Below are 13,692 nucleotides of genomic sequence, written 5' to 3' on the forward strand. Positions count from 1 at the left end.
GAAACGTGAACGCCAAAGTTGAAACTTGGCCAACTCTACGTTCCCGATCCCGGGCTCCGGCAAGCTTTTCGGTAATTGTGAATGCTCACATTTAAATGTACACATTTTAACAATTTTTACCATTTTCGTTTTCGTTCCGATTCTCGTTTCCGGTTTATTGTGAACCAGCCTTTATTTCAAACAAAATAGCCATGGCTTTGCAGTGGGATCACACGACTTTTGAATAAGATTAAATACGATAATTAAAAAAAATCATCTTAATTAAAAAAGATTTAACTTACCAGCCATTAGTAATTCTTCAAGAAGTATTATGTTTTGTTTATTCAGGATATACGTATACTACAGAGCTTTAAAATGTAAATAATTAAAATTGGATTATAGAACTGATATTATTCTCTGGGTATAATACATATCGGTACGGTGATTTTAATTGGAGTTATTAATATATTACCAAGAACGTATTTTTAATATACCAGTATATTTATATTAAGCACATCAACACTTCTTCTGAATTGTATCATCACAGAATTTATTGGAAGTTTCTTTAGAGTAAAAGCTTATTAATCTGAACAGTAAAAGAACATTAATGATGCGATTATCTCGTGTCACTTGTCTATAGGCCACGAGTTACTAAACATAGTATATGGATAAAATGTCGATAATCCTTTATTATGACGAAGTTATAACAATCGCAGTTTTTTTTAATATATATAATATGTTCCAAAAGTTTAGAGTAAATAGATCTGTTTTCTACTTCATATTGGTTACATTATCTGTAGTTGAGACGTTAAAATATTTAAGGATAAATTTTCTTTTGTATACTCTACTTGGTTCATTGAAGACTGTTACCTACTGCAAATGAAGTGGTAGTTTATATTATGTCTCATTCGCCCCCCCCCCAAAAAAAAAAAAAAAAAAAACTTGTCATATAATTCACAATTAACCTGAAAAGTTTAAAGTTTTATAAGAATAATTTTATTTACTTTAGTTCATACAAGCTATGTTACAAAATAACAATAGCGACACTATTTGCATAGCTTTCAATTTTAGGCAACTAAAATGTCGGAGATATAAATAAGAATATCTGTCTGTTATATGGCAACAATATACAAAGAATTAATATGAAAGAAAAGACAAGATGACAATTGTAAATCAGTGAATTATTTTGACGACTACGATGATGATGATGATGATGATGATGATGATGATGATGATGATGATGATGATGATGAATACAAACTAAGTATACTCGTTTATTGCAACTCTTTTAATTGCGAATGCAATCAATAACTTTTTTATTATATTATATTGATGAATTCAATCCTATTGTCCACATCAAACCGCTGTTTGTAATATTACCCATAGAAATTTAACAATTTTCTTTGCTAAATACTAATTGATTCCTATGTAAGGCCAAATAAATTGTCAGAAAGCCATCACTTGATACATTTGGTGGAAAATTGCTGAGTATGTCAGAATTGAATATGGATGTGAGAGAGCAAGAGATTTGCTTAAAACCACAGGAAATTTGGTCAATCTGTATTTGAAACCATATATATAGTATACTGTAATTTTTAATCTATCAATTTACGAGAGCTGAAATTAATTTTTATTCAAGTGAGTATCACCTTCGCAATTTATGTCAGATTAATAAGATTTACTCCATCCCATTGGTTTTAAATGTATAGTATGTTAGTGCTTTGTAAGTTTTATTTTTTAGCCCTTGTATAACTGTGTTTGTGTTCTAGACTAGATTATCATAAGTGCATTCATTTCAAATAGAAGCCTTTTTGAAATGTTGTTCCGTAAGTGTAATTGCATATAAAGTAGAAAACTTCAATTATTTTATTTTTACAAAGACGAAAGAAATTTCAAGTGCAAAATTATTTTCTTCGTTTTTTGACAAAAATCTTGTGGTATCATGAAACAATTAGGAACTTGTGCTAATGACATAAGTACCTAGAGAATAAAAATTAAATAAAAAGAAGATACTGCTGGATTAACACTGGTCACTAACAGTTTCAACATCAAGTTCAAGATTAGTCACTGTTAAGTGGGTGATGAAATAACGATTTAGAATTATTAATTGGAATCATAGCCAGATCAGATAATAGTTGGCTGTATAAGAATATTCATATAACTAAAGAATATTAGTGTTTTTTATATTTAGTAAATATTTATATTTTTAGTTGAGAATTTCTATATACCGAATGTAATAGCAAAAATACACTCACATGTATGCTTCATCTACTTCATAGGATCAAGGGTTTGACCTTAAATCCAATCTCCCAATACTTTTTTTTTTTTAAAGTTGGCACCTTACACACACGTACAGACACACAAATCTATAACACGTAATATTAAGATACTTTTCACGCATTTATATTATATTTAATGACATTTCTCTTGTAATACTGAACTGTTAATTTCTTGATTATTTTAATTTAATTTGTTTTTCTGTATTTTATGCATCAGAGGGACTTACACCATCTCGTTGTAAACCTGTAAATATTAGTATTCCTGAAACATAACCACTTTTCCGTTGTCTTTTTAAGAAGTTGTGATCTAGAAAGATTTCAGTTAATATTGTCAAAATATTGAGCAAGAAAAAATTCTGGTAGCAAAAATTGCTTAGTCAAATCAGCAATGTTTACGTATTCTGATGGGAAAAAATATATATTCTTCAGATAAAAAAGGCAATACTGTATTTGATTCGTAATATAGAGAATGAAATTTACAAGATAATGTCATTTAATAAAATATAAATGGATGAAACAAACAATGCGATAATATAATAACTATAATACAAATATTTATTTGTTTCTTCACGTTTCCTCTTTCTTAACACACTATGGATTAAATAATGTACAATCAGACCAAATTGCATCAAATTTTAATGAACTAAATTCTATAAAATAACGTGTAAATCTCTCGTTTCATATTGTATTCAAATCACACTTGTCTAGATTCATATACTGGGTGTTCATTTCAAAGGGTGTCATGACGTCACTGTTGTGAGTCAACGATTTGAAGCGAGTTTCAGCTTTTGTGTCAGAGAAGTTGCCTATTAATCAAGGTGTTCAATCTGAACTTGAGAATGTATACAGTATAACATGTATACAGTATACAGTCGTAACAACAGATGGCGGTCTGTGTGCTACCATAACCTCTTTCGAACTGTGTTTTGCGCGGGCAAGTCATACCCAAGGTATTTGTTATCATCGGTTGCGTACAGCAACATTCCACAATACAAATCAGATGCTCCGTGTCCATGTTGACCGTCGAAGTTAATGTCAACAAATACGTAAGTAATCGTCTTAACCCTCTCCACATATCCCGACAGTAAGAAAAAACTCACCCCAGTACATGTTTTGAAACACTTCACATTCCTGCCACTACCGGTGTTACCGTACATATCGGTAAGTACTCTTCTGAATGAACGCCGTACTTGCTAGGCAACTTCTCTGGCACATAAGTAATACACCTCTGCAGAAGTGTAGGAAGATTGAATTCTCTAGGCTCATCGACTAGCCACATGACGGCATACAGCGAGCCATGACACACTTTAAACTGAACACCCAGTAGTACACGTGGCACAACAAAATCACTTAAACGCACACACACATACATACACTTGCTATAAATAATAATGAAGAATCTCTGTTTTGGCTTATGAAAGTAGCTAGAATAATTATTTGAACTGCCATTGGATTGCAGCTGATCACTTTTGTGATGAATGCACTTGGTAAAACATCACTACTAGCTTTTATAAGCACGGTGTTGTTTCCTTTATGGTGTTTTGGTGCATAGTTTAGTTTTGTCCACGTGGTAGCTGTAGGTTGTGGAATTGGGTGATTTATTTCTTGAAACGAAATAACTGCACCTATAATTTCTTCACTCTCAGGCCACATTTTTAAAATATGCTTTTCATGGTTATAATCTACTGCTTTTGTGATTTGTACATAATGAATTTTATGCATCTGCATTGTTTTTCTTGGTTTGCTTATTGTATTGTTTCTTTTTGTTCCCCTGTCTCTCTCTCTCGCCTCTTCTTCCTCACATCCACGATCGTATGTTCTGAAATTCGTGGCTCCTTCCTGTTCTAACCTGTTCGTCCATGGTTGCTAAACGACATGGCATCCGTCTCGATCTCCATGCCTGCACTGTGCCCAATAACCCGTCCGATCCTTGCACATGACTTGCTTCGCACTCGGCGGCTCTTTTGCGCTGAACGGCAGCCAAGGGCCGCACGAACATCGAGCTGCGTGAACAGTTCATCCTGGCAGAGGGCGTCTCGCAGAGTATGACTGCATTCAAACCCAAGGCCAGTCCGGGTGGCAGTGCTACAGGACCCCAGCGTTCCCAGTCTGTAGCTGGGCCCATCACCAAGGTTTGTCTGGCATGTCCACATCCTTTGTCCCGGTTCCCTTGTGTTATGTATTCGCAGTCGGTGTCTGAAATCTTCTACTTGGTGCTTAATTGATAATTGAGCATTGCGTTGATTATTTCAGAATATTGAACAACTGAACTTGTACATATACACTTGCTTCCCATTCCCCAAAAAAATACACAAATGAATTTTGAAGCTCATGGAATCCAAAGACACATTTGAGTAAAGGACAGTATTTGCACATTGTCCAGCTTGGGTCTCTTCTTCGTTATACTCTGCTTTTCAAGTATCCACAAAAACACATCTTGTCTCTCCTCTTCTTTCCTTTTGTATTTCAACTTTTTCTCTATTCCAACAAACTTGATTTTTGCTACTGTAAGTCACTCATTAAACTGAACATCTAGATGTGCCAATAATCTTTATTTTGGTCATGCTGTGTATATTATTGTACTGCATGTTTTAAGTGGTCCGGTTGGAGATTTTATTTATTCTTCCACAACTGAAACTTGAATACCAATCTTCAATTCCTATACTTCATAAATTGTAAATTATTTCGGATATGATTCTTACATTTTTCTTTTATAATTAATTGCTTTCTATAGTCCCGACAGTGTTATTTCCGGCGTGACTCCGCCTCTTTGCTTACGTCTTAGAAAGTGAAGGCTCTATAAAGTCTAGGTAGGTAGTATCATTCGCCATTTTTGTTCTTACGTTGCCGAGCTACCATACGAGGAATCTATTTGCCACACCGTTAAACATTATCATGCCGTAGCTCCTATTATAATAAATCAAACGCAATGTAATTCAGCAAATAATTAAGTGGCAAATAACGTCTTCGTGTGCTTTCTGCGAACGCCAACGAAAGAGCTAAAATGGCGGGCGATTATATTAAGTATTTATCGAGCCTTAAGAAATGAATCAGCAAATCACAAGACGCACACGTTTAAATGTAGCCGACCTGCAATGCGATTGGCTGCCGTAAATTAGAGCGACAGGACTATAGTTATTAAAATTAGAGTTATCAGAACCAGAGTTACATTATATTAACAGTATTAAGTGGATATAAAATAATCTGTTGACAAGATATACAGGGTGTTTTAAAAATATACAGCAAAATTTCAGTGTTGGATTTCACACATGTAGAGGCTCAAAAAATGTTATACAAACATGAGTCTGGAAATTGATAATTATTGAGATATCAGACAATCAAGTATTTAATCTTAATACATTACTAGCTCCAGTTTAGTTTTAAAATGATGCACCATGTTCAGTAGATTACAAGAGATGTTCGAAATGCCCACCCACTGCCATATTGCAGACTTCTGCTAGTCGTATCATTGAGGTAAAAACACGCTAAAAATGCCTGGTATTGTATGTATAGTTTGACAACTCCTTACAATTATTGCATGACGTGTTGCTTCATCATCCAGCAGTTGAGTATACCAATGACTTTAAATACCCCCACACAAAAAAGTTCAACTGGTTTAAATCAGGTGAGCGTGGAGGCCAAGCAGTTGGTCCACCTTCACCAACCCAGTGACCAGGATAATGTTCATCTAAGTGGTCACAGACATTAACACTAAAATGTGTAGGAGTGCTATCGTGCATGAAGTACATCTCTTGCCGACACAGTACAATAATGGTGAGCTCATGTCTACCTATGTAGTGTTTAAACTACTACAATCCATCTACAAGTACTAACAGATTCAGTTCAGCACCGATCTTTATCAGCCACGACTATACTAAGTTAATACGAAAATGTGAAGTCTTGATTGTTCAGTCTTTGACTTATTTATTATAGCAAAATATCAAAAAGTTATTTTTACTAATGCATATTAGTGAACGTTTTCACCCTTATTATGGGCATCGTCAGACTAAAAGTAAGTAAATCCATGTTAAACATATTGCAAAAAACAAGTTTAAAAAGTTTAAAATAACCATCAATTAAAAATAAATGATTAAATATGATTGTCAAGGTTACATGTATAATTTATTGGGAAATCATGCTTATTTTTTTTTTAACATGGATTTACTTACTTTTACATAGATATCTACTTATTAGTCTGGTGATGCCCATAATAGGGACGAAAACGTTCACTAATATGTATTAGCAAAATAACTTTTTGATAATTTGCTACAATAAATAAGTCAAAGACTGAACAATCAAGACTTCACATTTTCGTATTGACATTATATGACTTATTGAAATAAACATAAAATGAATTCAAAATTCAAATTTATACTAAGTTAATTTTATAGGTAGGCCTATTATTAATTTGCAGCACTAATATACTTCAGTGTCTGATATCTCAATAATTATCAATTTCTGGACCCATGTTTATATAACATTTTTTTGTCCTCTGTGTGGAATCCAACTCTGATATTTTGCCGTATATTTTTTAAACACACACTATTATGATTTGAATCGTCCTATACACATTGTCACATGACAAATTTTTACTTAAGTACCATGTATTTTATCAATCTAGACTTTGCTATAAGGCTAGTCTGTCACGATTTTTAAACTGTACATTTCTGCAAGATTTTATAACATAAGTGATAAATCTCGATTTAATCAGTCCATAAATTTCAGTATTTCCTCCATCCTTTAAGTAAAATTCAGATGCATTTTGTTATTACCGGTACAATGAATAATGGCATTATTTATTTATTTATTTATTTTTTTTTTTTTTTCAGTTTTGAGTGAACATGATTTATATTTTGAGGTAAAAAAAAATTGACAAGAAATTATGTACCAATTCATATCATTGAATGACAGGCATTAGAAGCTCTTTTATGTACAACACATTTTTACCGTGTTCTGAATAATCTTCTTTACTGTACGACTTATACTGAATGTAATTCATAACTGTGTTATTCTATATTCTTTTAAAAAACTAATAATTCATATACAGTTTGAACTTAAAAACAAAAAAACACATTTTACAGAATGAAACATTTAAGTACCTACCATATATAAAATACGAGAAGAATAACTTCATTATTGTTTTTGTATTATTGACCACTATAATGGTGATTGGCATTTCTAGTGGGCAGTGATACTGTTTGCAAGGTCGTTAGTTGGTATGTATATTTATTATGCATGATGCTTTCGATGTTGGTACCATTGGATGGACTGCTTCTTATGACGTGATGCAAGGTACGGTATAGTGTTATAGTAATGTTTTCAGTTTGCATGTAGTAAGAACAAGGTACCTCAGGAGATGCGATTATATTTAAAAGTATTAATTTTTTTCTAATATTTGTTGCTATGTTAAAATATAGCAATTGCTCTCTAATTTTTTAAGTATAAAAATCTTATAAGTTAAAAAGAGTTAATTATAAGTTAATTTAGTGTGTACTACGTTATTAAATGTACTAATAAGTTAGTTTATATTGAATAGCATAGGCCTATACTCACTGGTGCCCAAAGTTTCAAGCATATCAATGAAGGGTCATATACTGTCTGAGGTAGAGACTTCCCCTTTACTAATATTAATCCCAAGGAAGTACACAATACTGGCTATTCAGTCAGATTCTCTTTGGAAAATTTGTGGATTGTGAGGGCTGTTGTGTCCAGTAAATTGCTGGAGTGTGGATACGGACTTTTCCAGCTGAGGAGTTTATGGGTCAACTGATGCCGATATTTGAAATGCTGAGACAACAAGAGGAACTGCCGTACTCATATCCACTCGCCATGGGCTCAACTGGGCTTCCCTCATACCACTTGGTAAATAAAACATTGCTGCCATCATTACCACAACGTCTTGTGCTGCGTGTCTTAACATTTCTTAGCATCATGGAAAATGAGAAACCCTTTGTGTTACCTGTGTTATGTGGCATTGTTTTAAGTGTTACTTATCTTTGTTTCCTTAAAAATTAATCAGTTTGAATTTGTACAAGCATTGAGCATAATAATTTCACATTTATAACAATTGGTTGTCATTCAAAATGTCAATCTGGGTGCGAACAGCCAATGCAGTGCAAAGGCCAACCTGCTGGCTGCTGGTATCACGTCCAACAGAAGTGAACGATCATTAAAAAATTATATATATTGTGCATATCAGAAATGTCCTGATTACAAACTTGGGTTATTTAACTTTGAAGTTATAAGTTTTTCTGGAAATTTTTTATACTATTTTAAACCAAAGCAGTAGCTTATGTTTTTTATACAGGGTAGAAGTGAAATAGCCTTGCAGATTTTCAGAGTAAATAGCTCGTGTTGTATGTAACAAAAAACTATAATATCATATTACAATGAAACCTCTCATTTACGGACATCGAAGGGACATAACAACCTGTCCGCTTCTGAGAGGTGTCCTTTATTGGGAGGGAGGCTCCCCAATCTAACAGTAAATTTATAATATGCATTATGTATCCCTTCACGCTCTAAATGAAATGTATTACTGTAGTTTAATTCTAAATACAGTATACTACAGTAAATTCTTTACCTTGAACTACAGTAGATAAGACCGAAAAAGGAAAATACAGTACTGTGCCATGCAATTTTATTCTAGGTCTACAGTTATGCAGTACTGTAATTTATACTTTCAACTTAACCTTTATGTTCAGGTGTCATGCTCATGTCTCTCGAAACAGAAAAACTGATTGAAATGAAGAGAATAATCCTACTAACTCTATAATGTATCGAATACAATTTCATGACCGCGGAAACCTGGACCCATCATACAGGTTAAATTTTATGACTTTGTTTATCCACCCACTTCCAGATGACAAGGATTACTAGCCTACGAGACCCTTATTTATTGTCTTCTTTCATATTAAGGAATTTCTGTACAGTTCTCAAAACTAAATTTTCCATTTTTGTAACACATTTGGTCTTGAAATCCAAGTTCTGTCCGCAGTCAGGAGGTAAAGCAAGCTTTAGGGCTGTGAAACAGCTGTCCGTGTCCGTGTCTGAGAGTGTCCATAAACGAGAGTTAAATTTATCATTATTTCTATATTATTTCAGTTGGGACATAAAAATCTGTCCGTATATGAGGAGTGTCCATATCTTAGTGGTGTCCGTAAGGAGAGGTTTCACTGTAATGGAAAGTTAATATAAAAAAAAGTTTTTTCTCAAATGTTTAACAACCTCTTATTCGGTAATCATTGCGAGTAGGATTGTAATTTTTGTCCATATTCGTAGGAAATCTATTAAAGAATAATTTATCCCTCTGACATATTTCAATAGCATGGACGGTTTTTCATGTAAATTTATTTATAAAAACCTCTAATTTCAAGCCACTGCATGAAGCAAGCATCTTGCAATGTCATGCCAGAGAACAGCTCACCTAGCGAGACAGACCGAGTTCGTTGACCTCTTACATCTGTATCACAGAGAAGAGTATGTTAGCAGGGATGTTATCAGACTGCTGAAACTTCAAACTTAATTTTCTAATTAACCGTGCATTTAACCACAGAATGTAATATAGGTTTTCTATTCATTTAAGTGTATCGTATCATCCCTTTCAATCAGGAAGGTTATTTCACTTCTACCCTGTACAGGTCCTAAATAGAAATTCATTTTTGAGTACTCTTTGAGATCACAGTGTTTTGTCATGATCACAAAGTGTATTTAGCGTGTATGAAATTAATTTCAATGTACGAAAATTCTTGTAATGTCTGTTGAATGATAAAATATTTTATGTATACAATATTATGATACTTCATTTAAAAAAAAACACACACACAATTTTCTGGAATATAATATTTGCGAATTGTTAAATAAATTATGAGAAACTGTTTCAATGGCAAGGTTTAAACATTGCATCTGAGTTTATCAGTTATGTTTGGCTGATTTTATTTCTGTAAACGAAAGATAATAACGATACCCATATTACGCAAAACAGCTGTCTTAGCTATAAAAATCAGCCACCAGCATAGCTCAGGCAGTAGCTCGTTTGCCTGCTGGTCTGGAGTTGTGCTGTACTTGCACATGAGTTCGATTCCCACTTGGACTGTTTGTCTGTCTGGTTGGGTTTTTTCTGAGGTTTTCCCCAAACGTAAAACGAATGTCAGGTAATCTATGGCGAATCTTCGGATTCATTTCGCCAAATAACATCTTTCTATCACCAGTTCCATCGCGTTAAATAACCCAGTAGTTGATACAGCATCATTAAATAATTAAAAGAAAACACTAAAATCTTGTTGATGCATATCACTTTGTTTATGAAAATGCAGAATCCTAGTGTTAGTTGTTACGTCAAAAAAAAAAAAAAACTGAAATTTTTGCTTACATTAAATTCTGCTAAGAGTAAATACTCATAGAAAGAGCTAAAGAGCTACGTTTTTGAAATGTAGAAACTTTTGTCTTTTACTTGCAACATAACCTCAAAATTTATGCAGTATAATTTATTTTATAGTAGCTTTTCTAATCATAAGTCATTTTGTGTGTGATTGTTATGTTATCTCATTTTACTGGCAAGAAAAAAAAGAATAACATAACTTGTTTATAAGATCAAAAAAATGTTTTTCAACAGCATTGGCAATGTATATTAGTCTCAGCCTAGGCGATATTTGCAATAATTATAACATAAATACAGCTGAAAGTATACTTTCAGAAGAGTAAGCAGGAATTAGTGAAGTCAGAAGCTGATTGGATGTTTTTCGAGTTATAGGAAAACAGAAAAACTTAAGCTACAGCTGTTCGTTTTGTTTATAGATATTATAAAATCATTTGATAGGTTTTTGTGGTTGAAATAATTAAGAATATATATAAATCTATCAATACAGTGACACTGTTTTGTTTAGCCGCGCGGTTTTCATTTTCCCGTTGCCCACCTCTAGGAGCTTATCTGCAGTCAAACGGCCACCCAGTCTGCCTGAACTGAAACATTTAGTATAGGAATTTGTACTTACCCAGTTCAAAGTAGGTGTTGAAAATGTCCCCCACCAACTGCTACACACCTTCTTATGAAATTGTTAATCACTTTAAGAAGTTCTGCTTCACTGATTGACTTGATTTCAGATCTTATATAGTCTGATGAGACCTATTTCCATTTAAATGGACACATATCCTCGCAATCATCGGTATTACAGTCAGGAGAAACCTAATCTTGTACTCAAAACACCTTTGTACAGTGAAAAAATAGCTGTATGGTGTGCAATGAACGGACACAGAATTATTGGGCCTATTTTCATTCCGCACAATTACCAGCAAGCTTTAAGTGAATGAGATCATTGACCTATTTTTAGATGAACTGACTTATGGAGACCGTTCCTCAGTATATTTCCAACAGTCCACACCTGTGGAGTAACGGTCAGCGCATCTGGCCACGAAACCAGGTGGCCCGGGTTCGAATCCCGGTCGGGGCAAGTTACCTGGTTGAGGTTTTTTCTGGGGTTTTCCCTCAACCCAATACGAGCAAATGCTGGGTAACTTTCGATGCTGGACCCCGGACTCATTTCACCGGCATTATCACCTTCATTTCATTCAGACGCTAAATAACCTAGATGTTGATACAGCGTCGTAAAATAACCCAATAAAATAAAATAAAAATATTTCCAACAAGATTCTGCCACTGCTCATACTGCCGAAGAATCCATGAGAGAATTATCAGTAAAAATTTGTGGGCCCCACGAAGTCCAGATTTAACACCATGCGATTTCTATCTATTGGGGGAGGGAGGCACTTAAAAATAAGGTTTATGCGAAAAACCCGAATACAATAAATGAGCTTAAAGACTATATAAGAGCTGAAATCGAGTCAATCAGTGAAGCAGAACTTCTTAAAGTAATTAACAATTCCATAAGAAGGTGTCAACAGTGTGTAACAGTTGGTAAGGAACATTTCCAACACCTACTTTGAGCTGAGTAAGTACAAATTCCTATACCGTAAAATGGGGTGAATAGGATCAGTGGGGGTGAATAGGATCAAAACTTTATTCTTGGTTATAAAGTTTGTTATAAACTGTACTTGAGCGGGATCACAGTCATTGGTTACTATTATTGTTCTAGTAAGCAATGACTGTCTTCCCGCTCAATTGCAGTTTATAACAAACTTTATAACCAAGACTGAAGTTTTGATCCTATTCCCCCCACTGATCCTATTCACCCCATTTTACAGTACTAAATGTTTCAGTGCCAGCAGACTGGTGACTGCTTGGCTGCAGATAAGCTCCTAGCAGCATGTGACGGGAAAATGAAAACCACGCTGCTAAACGAAACAGTGTCACTGTATAAAGATTAAAAAAAAGGTAAAGGTAAAGGTATCCCCGTAACATGCCATGAAGGCACTTGGGGGCATGGAGGTAGAGCCCCATGCTTTCCATGACCTCGGCACTAGAATGAGGTGGTGTGGTCGGCACCACGCTCTGACCGCCTTTTACCCCCGGGAAAGACCCGGTACTCAATTTTATAGGAGGCTGAGTGAACCTCGGGGCCGTTCTGAAAGTTTGGCAACAAGAAAAAATCCTGTCACCACCTGGGATCGAACCCCGGACCTTCCAGTCCGTAGCCAGCTGCTCTACCAACTGAGCTACCCGGCCGCCTGTATAAAGATTAAACTGAACAAATTTTAACCTGATTATGGGCAATAATGTAGTATATGATCATGTGTATATTATTTCATACTGACAAATGAAAGACAGTATTAATCGCTCGTGTCTCATAACTAAACCATTTCCCATGATGCCAAGATACAAGTGTTGTGGCAGCATTTGTCTTGCAGTTCTAAGCTTGTGTGTGGTTTGATCTTGTGCAGCTTTGGTTGTTTAGGCAAGTTCCCCATCTCGTCTAGAGTGGAAATATTTTTTCCTTTCACTGTAGTGTCTTGGGTTACAAGTTGGTACAGTGGTGTAAAACTCTTCATGACTGAGTAGAAGACCCAAGTACTTGAGATTCTTCTCTGATGATTCTTCCCATTCTGCTTTCGAGAAACATTGGGCAAAACCATGTATATAAAAACCAGCGTCAACTTTTTCTTCGAGTTACACTTGCTGTCCAGTATTTTATTTTATAGGTTAGTTTGCTTTTTTTCAGTACTGTTTTTTATTTTTATTTTCATTATGTTAATTATTCCTTTTTTGGCATGGGTAATTCACTCACTTTATTTTTATTGAAATTTACTGAGGTAAGTACATACACTTATTTACACTAAGTCATTTAGATATGCATTAATGGTTAATTATTTGTCCCTTTTGCTCATTGGTGAATTAGTTGCGGTTATCGCAATAGGAGATGAACATCAGTTGTTACCAAGATTCCATTGGGTGAGTTCTAAAATGACTAACAATAGACTAGAGCTTTTAATTTCATTTCAGATCCTGAAACAGTTAGTGGTTGAAGAATGTTCTCATAGT

The 13,692-nt window shown here is 34.4% G+C and overlaps 1 protein-coding gene across 1 annotated transcript in view; it reads left to right on the forward strand.

Moving 5' to 3' along the window:
• shot (dystonin-like protein short stop) overlaps nt 1-13,692 on the forward strand; it is a gene marked incomplete at its 5' end in the record, with an annotated part of 408,663 nt that overhangs the window by 361,687 nt on the left and 33,284 nt on the right. The window contains 1 exon segment of the mRNA XM_069827013.1: nt 4,239-4,390. Within this exon segment, the coding sequence (XP_069683114.1) occupies nt 4,239-4,390 (152 nt within the window).

Source organism: Periplaneta americana, chromosome 5 (genome assembly GCF_040183065.1).
Source record: "Periplaneta americana isolate PAMFEO1 chromosome 5, P.americana_PAMFEO1_priV1, whole genome shotgun sequence".
NCBI classification, from domain to species: Eukaryota; Metazoa; Arthropoda; class Insecta; order Blattodea; family Blattidae; genus Periplaneta; species Periplaneta americana.